This window comes from Topomyia yanbarensis, chromosome 1, assembly GCF_030247195.1.
Source record: "Topomyia yanbarensis strain Yona2022 chromosome 1, ASM3024719v1, whole genome shotgun sequence".
NCBI lineage: Eukaryota > Metazoa > Arthropoda > Insecta > Diptera > Culicidae > Topomyia > Topomyia yanbarensis.
This window is the reverse complement of record NC_080670.1, coordinates 168,335,496-168,356,077: the sequence shown is the minus strand read 5'-3', so window position 1 is coordinate 168,356,077 and position 20,582 is coordinate 168,335,496. Positions and strand designations below refer to the sequence as shown.

The 20,582-nt window shown below is 44.8% G+C and overlaps 1 protein-coding gene across 1 annotated transcript; it reads left to right on the top strand.

The window, feature by feature from the left end:
- The first annotated feature begins 12,941 nt into the window (after positions 1–12,941).
- Positions 12,942–14,795, top strand: LOC131676078 (uncharacterized). Its single transcript, XM_058955205.1, has 4 exons — positions 12,942–13,214; positions 13,294–13,507; positions 14,010–14,420; positions 14,563–14,795. The coding sequence occupies exons 1-4, from the start codon at positions 12,942–12,944 to the stop codon at positions 14,793–14,795; spliced, it is 1,131 nt and encodes a 376-aa protein (XP_058811188.1).
- The last annotated feature ends 5,787 nt before the right edge of the window (positions 14,796–20,582 follow it).

Genomic DNA, 20,582 nt, shown 5'->3' with positions numbered 1-20,582 from the left:
TTACACAAACCCACAGTTGGGAATGTATTAGTATGTAAGGGACATCTCCACTCGGATACATGTGCGCTCTGAAAATACTAATACACGCTCAACGACCTGTTTCCTTTTCGCCTTTCTACTGATCACATGCTGCATATTGGAGAGAACAGTTTATAGTATCATCAAATTGGTGGGGTGTGGGTGATGATTATGTGTTGATAATATATTGAGCTTTTAACGTTCTCTCAACCCTAAATTTACCAGCGATATGCGAGTTCTATTCACTAGATGGGTTCATATATGTTAATAATGATTAATGATTATTTAAGCGCACTATACGCAGGAGAAAGTTACCTATATGGGAACATTGGACAAACAAATTAATTCAACATTTGTCTGATAGAAGCCGTCCGCCAATCATTTCTGGCATTCCTCATATCAACAGTACTTTCAGGTGATATCATATCAGTATTTCTCAGTAAAAGTATCTAAGTTTAAAGTACCATAAACTATAAGGGAATAGATGACATGGTATTGCACTTTTGAGCAGCAGTGGAAGTTACTCATTTCAGTTTTTATTATTTCCCGAACATGCGAATCCAGCGCACAATATCCCTGGTCAACGATCATCGCAAATCAATCTGAGCACAAATCTTGAGCGTTTTTTCAAAACGTCATATCTGCAATGAGTTACTCTCTTTGTTTACTTTCTCTTTCGATTTTTACGGCGTCACTATAACACTTTTCACTTATTTTATAGTACAGATCGAAAGACAGTGGTTTTAACTAGCATATTATGCAAAGAGTTGAGGAATAAATGTTAAAGTGACCGAATTATTAACAGAAGAGAAAGTAAACAAATTTTAAATTTAATTTTTTGATTTAATCATTTTCTTCCACTCTTCTCTGAAGTATAGAATGAGAGAGCGATGATTTTACTGCAAAAGCCATGCTATGGGAAAATAACAACGCATATATCACACACTCTCGTAAACTGTTCACGCGTTTAGTGTGGTTGGAATTGCGCGTAACTTACAAACACCACAGAGGTATTCATGTATAGAATATATTCATGTATAGAATACACCACCTTTTTGGCAGACTCAGCAAGCAAAACCAACTAATACTTTTACATGCGGGCAGATAATATGGTAGCGTGTATTCTCAATCAATTTATTTCATCACGAATCAAGTTGTGTTGGTATAATGCCGTAGCTGTGCTTGGTCTACAATGCGAAGAAGGCATGATTCTAATTCGGAACATGTACGAAAGGATGTAATGCCTTTTTTGCATTGGGAAATTGTTTTGGGTGTAGTAGTTTGTTCCTTCAGTAGGATTACAGCCCTACTCCTCGACGCACCACCAGTTCTCCACCATCCACACAGACTGGCAATTTCTGCATGGCAGTCGGAAAGCTGGGTGTGAGTCGAGACTTAGTGCTCCTTCCCTACGAAGACAATCAGGGCGGCAAACTTCAGATTGTCTAATTCATCGAGCTCTTGGACTCCCTTATGCCATACAGCACCACGACTCGGCTCCCTTGTGCCAGTTAGCACCGCAACTCCCCTCTCGTACGATTCAGCGCCATTACCTCCAGTAGCGCTCGGCCCCTGCTATTTGTACAGCGGCTGCGCCACTCCACTGCCCAAGCGTTAAAATCTCCCGCTTTGACGAACGGCTTCCGACCTTCTAGGTCGGACGAGAGTCTGTCTATCATCTGGTTGAACTGTTCAATAGGCCATAGCAGCTACAAAAGAACACACCATTGATCTTGGCAATCGTGACACCCTCCACGGAGGACTGTACTACCTTTTGGACCGGGAACCGTCCCGTTGTACACATTGCCGCCATCCTAGACCAGTCCGCCACCCAATTGCCATTATTGGCAGTGACGTTGTGCGGGTCGGATAGGAGGGTGACATCTGTCCTCGACTCCGAGACCGGCTGCCACAGCAGCTGCTGGTCAGATGCACAGTGGTTAAGATTCAGCTGTGTTACTTGCACGACTTCTTCTTACTGGCCTTACCGAAGGGACGCGAAGGCCCACCCATAACATGGTTACGGTCTTGTTTCTTACTGGTGCAGATAAGGCATTTTGGTACTCTATCGCATTTCTGCGCCTTGTGTCCCTCCTCACCACAGCGACGACACAACTTACTTCTGTCTGGACCCTTGCAGTCGTAGGACTTATGGTCGGACTCTAGGCACCGATAGCATCTGTCATATTGCCCAGCCGATCTTCAGATTCCCTCTCTCGATGACCTTTTTGGCCTCCGGTAGCCTGAAATAGGCAACCTGCGTGCCAAAGAGTCCCTCTCTTAGGCGTACAGAGGTCCGCTCAATCTCTGCGCCACGCTGCTCCATGGCGGCAGAGACTACGTCGTCTGCGTTCGTAACCTCATCCAGTTGCAAGCACTGGATGGTCACTTCTGCACCCACCGACCTCATCTAAACGCCGTCACCCAAGACCTTTTGGGCCAACGTCTTGTACGCCGCCCCACTAGTTTGCGCACCTCGTTTCAGCACAAAGATCATTTCGCCGGTGGTCTTAGTATGTCTAACGCTGCGCACATCCTGTCCTAGAGCCGAGAGGCTGTCGGCCGCCCGCATCGATTTGAGGACGACGGCCTTGGCCTTCTTTGCGGGTCGAGGTGCGTTCGACTTCCGCCTAGCCCGGCTGACCAGCTGCCAGGGATTTTCACCCCTTTGTGCCGATGGCACCGGCTGGCTGGTACCCACTTGTGGCCCGGCACTTTGCGCCCGGTTGGTGCTGTTCGGATGGGAGATAAATCAAGACAGCAGCGCAAATTGTAGCGACAGTTGGGAGTTTCAGGAACAGATTAAACAAATAAATGCAGGATGTGCAGAGACGTTCACCGACGCTCGAACAAAGTGGACGTTCACCACCTTCGGCACCCCATATGGGAGGTGTATGGGAGCGCATGGTACGGAGTGTGAAGGTAGCCATGAGGGCCATTGATGATGGTCGTAAACTAACCGACGAGATCCTGCTGACGGTACTAGCGGAAGTCGAAGGATTTATCAACGCTCGACCTCTCACATACATGCCCCAGGATTCTACTGAGCACGAGGCACTAACTCCTAACCACTTCCTGTTTGGCAATACATCCGGAGCCCACGAACCGATAACAATGCCAACAAAACCCGGAGAAGCATTGAGGAGTGGCTTCAAGCGATCGCAGTATTTAGCTGATGCGATTTGGGACCGGTGGCTGAAAGAGTACTTCCCCACTATCAACAAGCGTTCCAAATGGCTGGAAGAAGCAAAACCGGTCCGAGTCGGCGACCTTGTATACATTGCTGAGGGCATCAGAAGAACGTGGGTGCGTGGAAAGATCGAGGAGGTGATTGTTGCAAGTGATGGCAGAATTCGGCAGGCGATGGTACGAACTGCATCTGGAATGCTGAAACGACCCCCATCCCCCATCCGAACAGGTGCCTTTCGCCATCTTGGGCCGAGAAGTCACCTTCTCGGGTCGACGCCCTTCGGGATCCTTTGCATCCCGATCTGCACCGTTCAAACGACGGTTGGCCTTTGTGGTTGCGCGTCGTTTGGCGTTGCCTTGCGACCTTCGCCTGGTGACTGTCTTGCTACTCGAATAGCCTGGCAGAGCACCATAAGGTTCTGTTTTAGTTCCTTGTTGATGTTCTTCTTTCCGCTTGTAAACTCGATAATACTATCGAGTTGCTTACCCGCATCGCGGGTCGTGGCCCGCCGAGCGTGTTGATAGGGCTATCCCATACCACCACTGAAGAGATTCTGGTGCTGTTGGTTACAGCCACCGTCACTCCGCTGCCCCCCCCCCATCTCTGGAAGGAGACCTCGCAAACCCCCTTTGGCAAAAAGGTTCACCAGCTCCATCGCCAAACTCATGTTTACAGTGTTCTTAGTGTTTTCCGTTTTGTTCCCACGAATAGCTAGGGAAAGAAAGTCAACCCTGTCAGAGCCAAGATACTGTGGGGTGCGCCCTGGTGCTCCGTGCGCGGCTTGGTATTTGTCAACACCTCGGATCCCAGTCCTTGTTTTACGTCGAGTTGGGGTTCGAAGTGTTGATGCCCCCCCCCCCCCCCCCTCGCACCATTCATTCCTTCGCACGGGTCGCGTCACACCTTGGATTGGGGCATAAATTTTACGATTCGGGTTTTGAGGCCCACCCGTAGTGCATCCTCTCATTCCGATGCTGCAGCAGAAGGTTGTTAGCACCCAGCCGACGCCGGTCTAACGATCAAATGTCATCGATAAACTCACGTGAAGGCATGAGATAGAAAACTTGTGAGTACGATGTTATCTCACCGTTTGACAGCACAACTGTTGTTAGTCGCCTCTTGCGATATGGGGAACAGAAACACAGTGGGTCGATTCTTTGCTGAAATACTGCAAGAGATTTCAGCCACTACCGGATACCACATGGCTGCATATCATGTGCGTGGATAACATAAAATGTATGTTTGGATTTTTGGCAGCGTAGTGAATCCTACACAAAACCAAGGCACGGTAGGCCAGGCCAAGGAGCTTTTATTCTCAGGTGATACGATTCTCGAAATCGCCGATCAGCCATATTGGTGCTGGAAACGACAGCTAACATTGTTTACTACATCTTCATGAATGTTTGCTTGGATTTCAGTACGTAAACAAAGTTGTTCGCTGTCACTTTTCTTCCCCGCAGCTTGCTGAACGCTTACCTCACTCCTCACCTAGTTACTGCTAAAGACGAATCACCTTAGAACTCTAAGCACCTTGGGCCAGGCTTTTGAAGCTTTTTAAACATTACTGTAAAAAAAATACAAACAGTAAAAATACAAAAACACATTTTTCGATATTGACAAGGAGCTATATACGTGTAAAAATAAAACAACCATCAGAATAAATTCTTTTAACGTAAATTTTGGTACTTTTGAATTGTGCGTCGCTTTCGCACTTATTAGTGTTGTCAAATACAAAACGAGAGATTCGACTCAGTCCATGTCTTCCGTGTAATAAGATACGTTTGAGTTGTTTGGGGTATACTCAAAATTTGGTAAATTCAACTTAAATTTAAGTAAATTAAACTCAAGGTTGTGTTATGATTTTTGCCGTAGTTCAATGGAAACTACCTTCAGCGCGGTTTACCCAATTTTACCTTCCCGCACGATACCACGAGATGGAGTCAAAAGTACTTAATTTTAGGTAGTTTTACGGTGACGTGTACGCAGCTTTCGCTACTGTCATTATTGCCTGAACATCTGCTTAAAAGTTGGCAACCGTACATAGGTTCAGCGTTGTGGAGCACCAATCGATTTACCTTTACATGTATTTTAATAGCACTGGATTATACTACCCATGATCGCATAGTTGTCCCGTTTTCTATGGGATTTCCTATCTTTATGGGACTGATATGCGATCATGGGCAGTATATGACGGACATGCAATTTTTTCAAACCAATGTTCTAAAACCAAAATCGTTGAAGCAGCGCCGCAACAAAGTATTGCCTGTTGAAAATTTTCGACAAACGCAAAAATTACACCTTCAGTTGCATTATGACAGGTTCCTTTAGTCGAAACGCCGCTCAAACAAAATGCTTAATCCAATATATACCTGCAAGTCAAAGTATCTTTGGTGTGGTATGTGTTTGGCCCGTCGATGACAAACCGCAATCGCATTAGAAGAAAGGAAGAAAAAAAAGTCCATCAAAGGAACAAAAGTGTCTTCCCATCAACCGGTTTCCGCTCCAATAGTTAACAGATTAGTGGCAACAACCACTCAGCAGAACTGCAAACCGCAAAGTTATTATCGAAATCAAATTATGAACATAAATTGCTTCGTCTGCTAGTTTCATCGTGTGTTGGCGTTGGATACATCGCCTAATGGGTACAAGTAGGGCTTACAATCGATTCTGAAAGGTGTCTTATTGCAAGTATTACATATTTAGAATAGCGATGTGTACAATGTACCTAGGCACGACAAATGATTTTCTTTTGTTATGAATCAGGAATAAATGAAATAGCTGATTTTATAAGTAGTGCGTTACTGTTTCACGAGTATGGCCAATCTTTTAAAAACATACTGGAAACAGTTAGTCGCATTAGTTGGGACAACTTACGACACTGAATCCCTCTGGATAAAGACTCGCCATCTCTATCTTATTATTTATCTGTAAGTGTCATTCCAATCGAGCACGAGACTTGTCAAAGGCACTCAATCCGAAGAAAATCGCTTCGAATCCTTCTGGAATGAGGGCCATTGACAGGTCTCGTGCTCGATTGGAATGACACTGACAGATAAATGGTAAACAAACGATAGACGTGTCGAATCTTTATCCAGAGGGATTCAGCGTCTTTAGGGACAACGTGTGATCATACTGTCATTTTTAGAGATTTACTTCTGAAATTTATTAAGGGATTCGTTCATTTATTTATTTAGTTCAACATCAATTTCATGAAAGCACTGAGGCTGTGAACCATTTGGTGAAATTTTTAACTTTTAGTTAAAATCTGACACTTCGAAAGTTATTTGCAAAATAACCCTACTCTGGAGCATGGTTAAAATTGACAGAGCGATAGTTAAATTTGACAGCTCGATGGTTAAAATTTTGCCCATGATGCAGAATAAAAAGGTACATTTTCTGTACCTAATTGAGGTTGTCAATGTTTTTCAATACAAAATAAAGGGATAAAGATGGAAACGATAACGTGCTGTGTAAAGATTTGTTTGGGTTATTTGATGATGTGGATGTTTACTTTTCAAGGCTATGACTGTCATACTTAATGTAATAAGAAAAAAATGATTTTAAAATATCGACAAACGTTCACACCTCTACCAACTTGTGGTCATCGCAGCTGTCAATTCTAAATAACTATCCTTATGTCAACTTTTGAAGTGGTTCGCTCTCTCGGTTAAATTTTTCCATTCATAAAAAACAAACTTTCGAACTGTCATATTTTAACTAAAGGTTAAAAAAAATCGCCAAATGGTTCACAGCCTGAAGCAACAATTTGCCTCCACAATACTCGATTTGTAGCTGCAGCTTTCCAACGTCGGTTACGCCCAACACTCGCCAAATCACGTTCCACCTGGTCCTCCCATCGTGCTCTCTGCGCTCCTCGTCTTCTTGTAGCAACCGATTCATTAGCGAACACCATCTTTACAGGATTGTTGTCCGGCATTCTCGCAACATGCCCTGCCCACCGTATCCTTCCAGCTTTGGCGACCTTTTGGATACTGGGTTCGCCATAGAGTGCAGAGAGCTCGTGGTTCATCCTTCGCCGCCGCACACCGTTCTCCTGCACACCGCCGAAGATCGTCCTTAGCACCCGTCGCTCGAAAACTCCTAGCGCTTGCAGGTCCTCCTCGAGCATGGTCAAAGTCTCGTGCCCATAGAGAACCACCGGTCTTCACGGCATTTCTGGAGGATTTGTCATACGGTGAAGATCTGGTCCGTTGTCGACCGCCCATCGATGAAGCCGGCTTGATAACTTCCCACGAACTCATTTACTTTAGGTGATGGACGACGGAAGATGATCTGGGATAGCACTTTGTAGGCGGCATTCAAAATGGTGATCGCTCGGAAGTCCTCATACTCCAAATGGTCGCCTTTCTTGTGAATGGGGCAGATCACCCCTTCTTTCCACTCCTCCGGTTGCTGTTCGGTTTCCCACATCCTGACTAGTAACCGGTGCAGACAAGTGGCCAACTTTTTCGGGCCCCAACTTGATGAGTTCTGATGCGATACCATCTTTGCCAGCTGATTTGTTGTTCTTGAGCTGTTGGATGGCATCCTTAACTTCCCTCAACGTGAGAGTTGGTTCATTCCCGTCCTCAACTGCACTGACGTAGTCAAATCCTCCGTTACTTTGGTCAGCTGTATCTACATTCTCCTCGCCGTTCAGGTGCTCGTCGAAGTGCTGCTTCCACCTTTCGATCCCCTCACGGTTGTCCGTCAGCAGGCTCCCCTACATATTTCGGCTTGCGGCACGAAGTCTTTACGGGATACTTTGAGCTTCTGGTAGAACTTCCGTGTATCTTGAGAACTGCACAGTAGTTCCATTTCTTCGCACTTCACTTCTTCCGGGAGGCGTGTCTGCTGCCTCCGCTTCTGTTAGTATCGTTCCACATTCTGTCGGGTACGATTCCGAATCCCCGGTCCTTGAGAACATTGGCTAGTACGCGGGTGCTCCCGATGGAGTTGAGAGATCTGCAGTTCCACGTTCCGAGCTTCCAATCGCTAGTCCCTTTTCGTCGTAGTGATCGTCGCCATTGGTATCGGTTCGCATTCTTATCTTGTTGACTTTTCGCTGCATTTGTTTTTTTACGACTGGCTCGCAGGGCTTGACACCAACCCCCTAACTTTCCGGAGGACCATAGTGCACAGTTGAGCTTAGAGTCCTTCACTGGCACTCGGACGATGTTCTGTCGCTCCTAACATGGGGAACAGACGTTGTTTTAAGCTGCTCCTCCTGGAGGTCAGACGCTCAGGCGCTCAGGCTTGCAGCAGCAAACCGCTTTCCCTGTCAGCCTACGACCAAAGTTCCCACCGGTTGGTTACTCGTTCTTCCCTAAGGTTGCTCGTAGTTCCCGGCTAGTACCACGGGGGGGGGGGGGGGGGGGTTGGTAGGTATAGGAGTTGCTGGGAAGAGGCTCTGTCTTACGCATTATCCAGCCTTTACCAACCATTAAGGGATGCATATTTTAAATTAATGAACATCTTGTACTACACGAATGGTTAACCTTCCGGCAGTCGCGCTGGGGCACTGAGTGCACGCTGCTTTAAAAATCTTGCGAAATCGTCTTAGGGCACCAGCGGGCGCTCGTTCAGTGAGCCATTTGCGCGACTTCCGGAGGGTTAAACATAGGTAATTCAACTGAAAGAATAACAAATTAATTGTTTGAGATTGTAATTTAGCACTGGGTGGAAATATACCTATTCGTTCGTACTCTCTCCGTAGAGTGTATTGTTTACATTAAAGTTATATAGTTTCGCGTTTGTGAACGGTTTTGTGTAATCAGATAGGTGTAGTAATTTTTGTTTTTTGTTTGTATACAAGCAACATAGGGCTTAGATAGGTCTCCGCTCTCCTCTTGCAAAAATCAGTGTGCGTTGGGTATGCTGTTCACCGATGACAGCTATGCGACGAGGCGGTTGGTTCTGTTGTGGTCGAGTGCGGAAGGCGGCCATCGTAAAATAGTGAGAAAGTGACGAACTACGGTTAAAGAGAGACGTCGATTATTTTCGGAAAAGTTTACCGCCACAATAGCTTGTGAGCGAAGTGCGCGTGTGTGACGGAAGAGATTCCCGTCGAAAGTGTCGGCCCGTGGTTCGGGCACAGTGAAAAATTCGGTGTCGGTTCGCCAACAGAGGTAAGCTAACAGTGAAAGAGTGTATTCGCTTCCCCGGCCAAACAATAAGGAATCGTGACATCGACCGTTCTCGCTATAGAGGATAAGTCGAACGAGCGTAGCTCTCCTCTATAGCTAATAGCCAAGGTGAACGAAGCAGGGCGGACAAAGGTTCCCCCTGGGAAGTGCACTGCCGTGACTTCCGGGATCGCTTGCGGCGAGCAAGTCGATCCGGCGATAATTCGCCAACGTCGCTAGGGAGGTTCCAACAAAGGAGCCAAGCTCACCTCCCTAGCTAAACGCCAAGGACCGCTGCCGGACCAGCCAACGCCATTCCGGGAGAATTCGGCCGTTGTAGTCCCGGCCGGTCGGAAGAAACCGCCAATCTTCCCGCCAACGGTAGCAGCAGATCGACGAGATACAGCAGCGCACAGTACAGGAAGAGGAAGTGGAGGAATAAAAGTCGGTAAACTTATTAGTTTATTTGTTTGTTTTTTGTTGTTACGAAAATCCGAAATTCTGTAGAGGCACCTAGGCCGCCCTGAAAAGAAGGGTCCGCAGGGCAAAAAAGAACCCGAGTAGTAGGCAAACCACTACTTACAAGATGTCCACCAGCATCACAATAGAGGGTTCACATTCCGCATCTCGAAACGAAAGGTATTTTGTATGCAAGCTTGTATGAAAAAATTGTTTCGCCTTGGTTGCATAATGTGCCCCCAGTATCCAACAGTAGCGCTAAAAACAATAAGTTATCATGGATAAACACACCACTTCTCGTAATTATCAACTGAACAGGTCTTCAGACTTTTAGATCTCATGGGAATTTCCAAAAATGTTTGAGAAAACCCGATAGAGTTCCCGTTGTACAGCCTGCTCAGATGTGCAGTTACTCCATCCATCGTGATAGCTATGGGTAACAATCGTATCAGGAAAGCTAACTGACACCGAACCCCCATGGCACACTTGGTTAAACATTTAAACATGCACAATCTCATGGAGTGTAAGGTTATAATAAACTGCCAAATAGCATGTAAAACTAATGCGAAATGAGCATCATCTCTGCTCGTTCCACTCATTCGTCAGCTGCAGCGTGCTGCGGCAGCTTGCACAATCAGTTTTGACATATCCCTGTGATACCAGGAATCAGGTCCTCCTAGACTGCAGCGTTGGATGCATTGGCGTCCCCCGTAGTAAGACACACGCGGCGCACAGACGACGAAACCCTGAATGATAGATGTGAGAAATTTGTTCAAAACTTGTCCTTTTGCATTTATCAACACACCCGAATGCCCCCACCCCGCCTCCACGATGCCATTGCTCTCGGGCCAATGTTTATCTAGTTGAAAGTTTACCCGCTAAGGATGAAATTATCTATTTCCTTTTTCCCTTTTGGGCTCCAAAGTTTGCTCTATACGTTTTCGTTTCGATTTCGGTTTGTTTCTGGCATCCATCAGGCTTGAAAACTTTCGCCCACCATCACACGTCAGCCGTAGGATGCGTACGTGACAGAACATTTCTCTTTCGCCCATTCAGTGGTGTGTTAGATAGAGTCTGTCGTCTGGAAATGGAAAGAAAACTCCGACTTGGAACTGATTGGAGGTATTAGTTCGCTTTTGATTACATAACCGCAAACAAATTGCATCAACTTTGATTAAATTTGATAAACGCTTTTCGTCCGCCCATGTTTCCGACGAGCTACGAGATGAACAGTGATGGCAAATTTCGACACGGATTGTCAAGTTTATTCATAAATTTCTTAAATATTAAATAGATTACCCCTGGCAACACTGACACAATCTTTCCCGCTGGTAAGTTTTCCAAATCAGTTCCTCCGTACTACACAGTTGAAACCAGGGCGACATCGGCATCCTGTCGCACATGCACATGACTCTCCCCAGAGTTTGGGGGGGTGTACCGGTATTACTCTGTTATCAGTTGACTCGATTCGGCTGAAACCTAGTTCACTGCAAGCAAGCAGTGCACTGTGTGCATACAGCAAAATCAAGTCAATCGTGAAGAATAGAAAATTGCTTCCTTCCTGTGTGAAAATGAGTTTCAATTTTCCTCTGCTTGGCTCGGTTCGGTTCGACTCGACAAGACGATCAAGTTCGACGGGTCTTGTTCCTCGAGTAGAAACCGCCCGATATCGGAGGTCCTTACTCTGGCCTGGAAGCACTACACAGATTGTGGCTGGCGGAAATTTTCCACACATTATTACATGCTACCAACCAGTTGCATCATCATCATCGTCGGGGCAATTGGATGCAATGCAGAGGAATAATATTGGCAAATTGTGTGTGTGATGCGGATGCTATTTTGACTGGTGCGCCATGGAATCGAACGAAACTATAATATGTACGTGCGCACCGTTGGCGCTGTGTGGATATGGGTGGCGGTTCTGGCAAATTGCTGGGATCAGCATATTTTACCGAGAATTGTAGCTTCATAATCAAGATCGAATTATGTATGCATCACACTTTTGAATCATCATACACTGTACAGCAATCAGGCCAGTGAGGAGTTTTTATTCAATCCGACATCTGTCAACATGATTCTAAGAACTTCTGTGATAGGAAAATAATGTTTTTATTACATTATTTTTCAATTGAAATTGGATATAAACTACTAGGAAGAATATAATAATCAATTCCTAAAGAACCGTCATCACGGAACATCATTCCTGAGAATGCTTTTTTAAACATTTTACATTGTAATCCAATTAAAATATCGAAAAAGCATTTTTTTAATTGTCTGTTTATTTTAAGAGGCTTACAATACAAGATTATTTGAAAGCTACATTTATATACTAAGTGCGAAGTAGACGCTTTTGGAGTCATTTTTTTCGAGTACACCTTTCTATTGATCGTTCCGGTTATCTCCAACGGGGTGCTCCGCTTTCCACGCTAGTAAATTGCCTGCCAAATCATGCATTTTTTTTAGCAAACTTAGACTTCTGCTTTCCACCTTCCTCAGGAATATTGAACTTATGACGAGCTTTGAAACACAGATTAATCTGTGCACCTGGCATCCCTGGTTCCCAGGTACGTGCTCAAAAAACGATTATTTTCGCGATGGCTTCAGAGAAAGATTTCAAACTGATTTAACGGCAACGACTTTTAGCAGGAAACAACGGACACGAATTGGAACTTGGAATGTATTAACCCTAGCCCAGCAGGGTAAATTGGCACAACTTGAGATCCTAGGACTGAGCGAAGTCCGTTGGCCGAACTTTGGAGAACACAGATTGCCGTCGTGGGAACACGCTCATCGTCACCGTGAAGTTGGCTTCCTGCTCAGCGCGCACGCCTACACTGCGCTAATGAAGTGGGAGCCTGTTAATGAGATAATAATCGTTGCCAGATTCAGAACACGGGTTCGAAACCTTACCATGATCCAATGTTACGCGCCAGCTGATGCTGCCGAAATGCAAGAAAAGGAGAACTTTTTCAGTCAACTGAATGCTATCGTGGATAAAATTCCGTAAGGTGATATCAAGATCTACATGGGCGACTTCAACGCGAAGGTGGGCTCCGATATAACTCGGACTATGAGCACGTCATGGGACGTCATGGCCTCGGAGAAATGAGCGAAAACGGAGAGCTGCAGAGTTTTGTAGCAACAATGACATGGTGATCGGGGGATCGCTCTTCCACCATCGGCCAGTACACAAAGTGACATGGGTTTCCCGTGATGGCTTCACGGAGAATCAAATCGATCACATCTGCGTCAGTCGAAAATGGAGAAGGAGCCTCCTTGATGTGCGTAACAATCGTAGCGCCGATATAGCGTACGACCACCATCTCCTAATCGGCGAGATCCGGCTGCGTATTGCAAGGATTTATCGACAGGAGGAGAAGATCGGGCGTCGGGTTAACACACGTCGTCTGGAAGATGCTGCGGTAAGTCGAGGAGCTGGAGAACCATGCTGCAGATATTCCGGAAGGTGGAAGCCTAGAAAATCAATGGACCGCCATCAAGAACGCCTTCATCGCTACCGGCGAGAATAATCTGGGTGAGCTACGTAACCAGAGAAAACAGTGGATCACAGATGACACCTGGAAGAAGATAGAGGAAGCTAAAACACGAGGAGCCAAATCCGCAGCCCGTCAGTGCTATTCGGCTCTAGAGAAGGAAGTGAAACACTCATGTAGACAGGACAAAAGAGCGTGGGCAGACTCCCTAGCCGACGAAGGTGAGAAAGCCTGGCGACATCCGTCTCCTCTACGATATCTCACGCCGCCTTAGTGGGACAAAGATTAATGCTAAGATGCCCGTGAAAGACACGTCTGGACAGTTGTTAACCGACCGCGCTGACCAGCTGACTGAAACGCTGGTTCGAACTCTTTGAAAACCCTTTTCAAGTGTCGGCCACGCCACCAACAACTCGGCATGATCCGCCAAGGGTTCGAGGTATTACCCGCGTCAACACCGAAGCTCCATCATTGCAAGAGATAGAACCAGCCATCCGGAGCATGAAATTGAACAGAGCCCCAGGGGTCGATCGCATATCAGCAGAGATGCTCAAAGCTGACCCCGTAGTATCTGCACAACTGTTGCATCAATTATTCTACAATATATGAGACACCGCGACTTTTCCGGCCGACTGGATGCAAGGCGTCTTAGTGACCTGACTGTATGCGATAATTGGCGGGGCATCCTGTTACTGTGTATCGTTCTCAAAATTCTCTGCAAAGTGATCCTGAACCGGATACAGGAGAAGTTTGACGCAACTCTCCGACGGCAGCAGGCAGGATTCCGTGCCGGACGATCCTGTGCCGACAATATTGTCACGCTCCGTATCATCCTGGAGCAAGTCAATGAATTCCAAGAGTCTCTCTACTTAGTGTTCATCGACTACGAAAAAGCTTTCGGCCGTCTCAATTACGAAAATATGTGGGGAGCACTGAGACGCAAGGGAGTCCCTGAGAAAATCATCGGTCCAATTGAAGCACAGTACGAGGCATTTTCGTACAGAATATTGCACGATGGTGTCTTGTCTGACCCCATCCGGGTCGTGGCTGGAGTTAGGCAAGGATGTATTCTATCACCGCTACCGCTACTGTTCCTCATCGTAATCGACGAGATCCTGGTAGGAGCGATTGACCGTGAGCCAAATCGTGGGTTGCTGTGGCAACCTATTACTATGGAGCACCTGGATGACTTCGAATTGGCTGATGACGTTGCTCTCCTAGCACAACGGCGCTCTGACATGCAGTAAGCTTGATGATCTTGTTGATCGCTCCTCAGCGGCAGGTCTCAAAATCAACGTCAACAAGACCAAATCGTTGGATATAAACACGGTCAACCCTTCCAGCTTTACGGTAGCTGGGCAAGCAGTGGAGAATGTCGAAAGCTTCCAATATCTTGGTAGCCAAATGGCGTCTAATGAAGGCACCAAGATCGACATAGGAGCACGGATCAAGAAGGCGAGGGCTGCTTTTGCGAGTTTAAGAAATATCTGGAAAAAACAATCAGAATAGTCGACGCACCAAAATCCGAATATTCAACTCGAACGTGAAATCTGTACTACTATATGCCAGTGAAACCTAGTGCGTATCAGTGGAGAACACGCAATGGCTGCAGGTCTTCATCAATAGATGCCTGCGGTACATAATTCGTGCATGGTGGCCTCACAATTGGATCTCCAATGCTGAGCTCCATCGTCGATGTCACCAGAAGCCGATAGCGACAGAAATTCGGGTGGGAGTTGGGTCAGCCACACTCAGTGCAAGGGCGGAAACGAAATCTGCAAGCGAGCGTTAGACTGGAACCCAGCACGACATCGCAGTAGAGGCAGACCTAGAGGCTCATGGCAGCGCAGCATCAACAAGGAAATAAAAGAAGTCGACGAAAGTGTGACCTGGCAGCAGGTCAAGGCGATGGCGGCCAATCGCCCAGGATGGCGATCTTTCAAAACGGCTTTTTGCACCACCAGGGGTGTGCAGGAATAAAAGTAAGTTCAGAGCTCTTAGTAAAACTTACACAATGTAAACAAAACGTATTGAGCTAAACTCACGTAAAAACAAAGCGATAATCCAAAGATTTGAGTCTACATTTCGTTGCGGGACTTGACTTTCTGTTTCAACTGATTCCGCAGCCGATTCGGAGTGTACTGGACGAGGTGCCCGATCCTTCCGACCACTGAAAAATCCTTCCGGACGAGTGACTTGTAACACCAGCACTCCCGATCCTCTGACTCTTTTAAACCAGGATATCCAAGCGATAATTCATGTAAAATAAAATTAAACTCTTAATATTAATCTGAAGCCACATGCTGCAGTAGTTCTATCCGATTTCTTATCGAATCAAGCTCACTTGCCACCCTCGTTAATTCCTATTGCCGATTTCTTTATCTCTGTTTCTGTTCTCTAGGCCGGCTCGAAATTGACTTTTCATAGCTACAATTCCCCTCACGCTCAAACGGATGTTGAAATAAAATCGATTCCTGGACTTAAAGTATCTCATTTGGGCACTTTCTATTTTCTATCGCGTCAAAGAAAAAAAACATAAAAAGCGTTGACACAACGATATTTGACCGTGACCGAAATATTAAAGATTCGCGCTAATAAGCCCTTCTTGGTAACCAGTCAAAAACAAACAAATAACATTACTAGCGGTGACCACTTTTTGAAGGCATATCGCTTGTAAGTACCTACAAAAGAAGTTGAGATCGACGGCGTTGTCACCGAGACGAGTTTGATTCGCGCGACTCTGCTGAAGCACGGGGTCGGCTGTTTTAAGGACCACATACTTCAGCCAGTGATTACTGTAAACGATTGTATTGCACATCAGTCACAGCTAACGGGATAAAGACCACCTACGTCATGTCAAACTCACATCGGGTTAGCTTCCCTGGGTCTGATTTAACTAACTATCTTCTATCGTGGCAAAGTTCTTATAGCTGTTCGCCATTTTGTGCCACGGATTCCAACCGGATTAATGGCAAACTGACACAGCCTATAAGTGTTGGGGTTCTGAAGGCGGTGACATTTTGAGTGAGAATCTTAGAAAATCAAGTAAAGATATGTAAATAAAATTAAACTTTTGAACATCCCAAATCAATTGTATTTCACGAGAATTTAAAATTTAAGTTTATTTAAAATTTCGAATGATAAATTATCCATCATTGTGTCCAGGCTGATTACATAAAGAAATGTAAAAGTAGAAGTCTATTAGTGTTTGTGTAGTAATAATTGTAGTTTTCAATACAAGTGTACAATTGTTATGTGCAAGTCGTATGTCTATCTGTGTATGTGTTCGTCTGAGTATTTGTGATAGCTGGGTCATGAAATGGATGCAGAACTGGCGTATATAATGGAATAGTGGGTAATTCTGGGGATTCGTTTATTACTTGTTTCAGGAATTCAATCCGAGCATTTGATTCGATTGATTCGGGAAGACTGGATTAGATAAATTAAGGTAAAACTAGTTTACCGGAGAACGTGATTCATCCATTCCCGGTCAGCATAGCATGGTAAATTGGTAAATCAATATCATTTGCTGGCATTTAGACGAGTCCAAGTAGTTTGACTGCATGTTACATGTGTATTTTTTCTGCTTCATTAGTTCGTATTTACTGCACTTCTAGTAGTATGCTTTTCTACTACTCATGTAAAACAATATCGGTCAATTTATACGCTTTTACATAATCTCTTTGATTTTTTTCCTTTAATCGGATGTTATTTTCCTTTTATTACTTTATCTTAAATTATGTCGTTTTTGTTTTTGACAGTGCACTACACCGGTGTAGTCGGTGCTACACTCATTCAAACTTGGGTGTAATCAGTCTATCTCTTTCTTTGCACTACACCGGTGTAGCACAAAAAAAACGAAAACGCTATTAGATTCACACTAACACAATCAATTGCATATTCAGCCCCCTCTCTTGTATATAGAATCTTATTTCTAGTCTTTAGATAGCTGTAAATTTTTTCTCTTAAAAAAATATTTCAACATAGTAACCTCCTAGTTTTAAAATATCCAAAATGTTAAAACAAAAGAATTTGGCACCGCCAAGCTAACACATTTGTGCCTATCAAATAAACGAAATGAATAAAAAAAATTGCATATTCTCTCATATGCGCTCACAATTTCTCCGATTCAAAACGTACAACCGTTCGTGGCCTTCGTGATAACAGAAGCCTGGTCACAAACACGAGCATGCAATTGCAATTATCCAAACATACTTACGCCTGCGGTCGTGCCAACATTAAAAAACGTCTGTAATTGAGTGAAAGTTTAAGCGCCTATAAATTCACAAACGCGGTCACGAGTTTTAACTCACCGCTCGCACGATCATGAATGGATCACGCGCGGAAGTATCTACCTTCGTTCCTTGCAGCCTAGTATCTACCTTCAGTGGGACCAAACCAAAAAGTGACTAGTGACTATTCACTAGAAAAGACATTCCATGGCGACATACCCGGGAACTTTAGTGATATGGGGTCACTCTCTTCTAGTATCTGAACCGTAGACCGAAAATAGGGATCTTTAGGGGTGTGCGGGTTAAGGCATATCCTGATGCAGAATAGTACCGTGAGTTAATATCTTAGTCCTTTTTCAATTTGTAGGCCCGAAACTATTGAAAAAAAACATTTTTTAGTTTGTTTCCTTTTAGGACAATAACACACCCAAGCCCATGCGACTTGCACGATTCTATAGGTTGCCTTATCAGATCTACCATAGTTTGCATATGAAACTTGGGATGGCAGCCTGCTAGCGGATAGCAAAAGTACCAGATCATGCTGAGTGGGGTGCTGTCCCGGTTAACAATGAGGCGAACGAGATATTTGCAGATACGTCATTTAGCAGGACAACTGTCAGTTTGTTGGATGAATTTAATTTGGATTTTTTTAATTTAAAAATCAGAAAAGAATAATTAAAGTTTAAAAATGATATGAGTGTGCTCGTAAGGACACCCGCTATCAATACCTATGTAAAACTGACACAATTTTTCCAAATTAAAGGTCCCTATTAAGTATCATATTCACGGGCCGCGCGATCATTCAAGAACACACGCAAATATACGAATGGCCACACGATCGTGAAATGGAATTTACCCATGCAAAGTTACCTACACGCCAGCAGACGCGATACACACACGTTGACATATAAACGCTCGAGCCCTTCGCGATCATCCTCTCACAAGCAGGATAACGTCCCGATGTCTAAGTGAACGCTTTAGCACTTATAAATGTGCAAACGCGGTCTGAAATGTGAGCCTACAATCGCCCGTATTCCAGCGATCATGAATCGATTACGTCCGGAAGTCTCTACTCTCAGCCCAAGCAGCCTAGGTCCATGCCTTTAGTTAGACCAATAAAAATTCGACGCTCATATCTACTAGATAACACGTCCAATAATGACATGACCGGGGACTCTAGTGATATGAAAAACTTACTCTCTTCTAACATTCGAACTGTACACAGAAAATTAAGTACCAGAATCACGGTCCAAGCGCAATAATTCAAGAACATACGCGAATATGCGAACGGACACATGGTTTTAAAATCGAATTTATACACGCGAAGTTACATACACGCTAGCAAATGCGACATATAAACGCCCACGCGATCGAACACGCTAACGTATAAACGCTCGAGCCCTTTGGCTTAAATTTCAGTTGATGCAAGGGGTAAAGACAATCACGTAGTAGCGCTCTGGTGCGAGTCGGCGCCACAAAAATAGTTCAGGGGCCTTCTGGGAGAGTTACTAAACTCTAAAATTGTTTTATTTTAAGAATAGAGGAGGGGGAGATCGCGGCATCCCGAACTGGAAATATTAATTGGGAGGTCTTAATCAGGCCCAAAGTTCTGACGAAACAGTACTCGGTACACGCCCGGACAATGTGTACGATATCGTGATAGCCATCGCCACAAGCGCAGACACCAACATCCACGAGCCCAATACGCCGGAGATGTGCATCCAGTGTGTAATGATTTGCATCGCGTCACAAGCTATTTATTAAAAATTTAAAAAAAATCCATATTTGCTATGATACTTCTCCAATCCCACTGTAGAAGAGTGATCAAATCCACAACCTCCTGCTATGAGTTAGCCATCGAAGGATACAATCGCTTAAAGGAGGGGCCATTTTGCAGTCAACAACAATGTTCTTATAATAGGTAGAAAAGCTAACAACAGACTTTCAATAGGATCAGTTATATTGAGAGTTTCTATTATTCAGTCCACAATATCCGAGAGTTTGATATTTCCCGTGCCGCGATTATTCTCGAACTGAAACAAAGGAACTCTTGGAGTGTTTGTTGGGAACTTCTTCTCTGATCTTAATCCTCGGAGACCAGGAGCTACTTGCTTCGACTTGGTTACAGCATTCCCATGAAATGTCACTTTCGGAGTCTCGTCGAGAGATACCTTCTGGGCTTTCCAAGGAATTTTAGGAGAGGAAATGTTCCTTCAAAGGTAAAAGAACATAGAGGTTCGTTGAGGGTGGTGGCGTAGCTTTCTTTAACATTTCTGTGAAAGAACGCTTGCAGACTCTCGCGCAGCAAGAGCATTATACTGCATTCTAACTGCACGAATCATCCACGTGATTTTCACCGCGCTTTCCACAGAGGGCCTTGTTGCTGCAATGAAGGTCCAATTGTTTGCAATTTGAGCAATGCACTACCCGCGGTACAAACAGACGGACAGGCTGACAAACCCCTTGTGCAAGAGGATGTAGTTCAATAATGCTGTTCCAGCGAAGGTCACCTGATAAGAGTTTGATTGGGGGTAGGTTTTCGAACTATCCCCCGCTAATCACACTGAATTCAAGCGTTTGAAATCCAGTGTTTTCACCAGCTGAAATAAGTGGTCTCTAAATCAGCCAACCCGGTACTGCAGCAGATCATCGCATGTTAAACTCTCATCGTTGACAACACCTTCAATTTCCATCCTTACAGCTGGAATATATACATTATAAGCACGCGTAAAGTTCTCATAGCAAGTGATTTCGTTTACCTGTTTACTCTTACTTTGTCCGAGCGGGCCTTTGAAATTTCAGGGCTTCATCCTTGCTGCTTACCAAAGATTTTCGAGAAAATGGTGCATGATGAATGCGGTATATATTGATTTTTTTGCATATTTCATGTGTAGAATCGACATGTCTAATCTGACCGGAATATAAGCATTCCGCTGTCGGAACTCGAATATATAACGAGTACCAAAAGTAACCACCAGACCAGGAGTACCGTAGGCACGTACAGTAAAACATAAAAAAATTAACAACATAACACACTGCTAATGGCTTCCATTTCCAGCATAAG

Bases quoted from the DNA above. Each gene is read 5' to 3' on its own strand.
- LOC131676078 (XM_058955205.1), top strand. From the start codon at position 12,942: ATGGTGATCGGGGGATCGCTCTTCCACCATCGGCCAGTACACAAAGTG. The intron at 13,508-14,009 runs GTGAGAAAGCCT...TTCTCTGCAAAG, and splicing joins AGACTCCCTAGCCGACGAAG to TGATCCTGAACCGGATACAG. The intron at 14,421-14,562 runs GTGAGCCAAATC...ATCGCTCCTCAG, and splicing joins CCTGGTAGGAGCGATTGACC to CGGCAGGTCTCAAAATCAAC.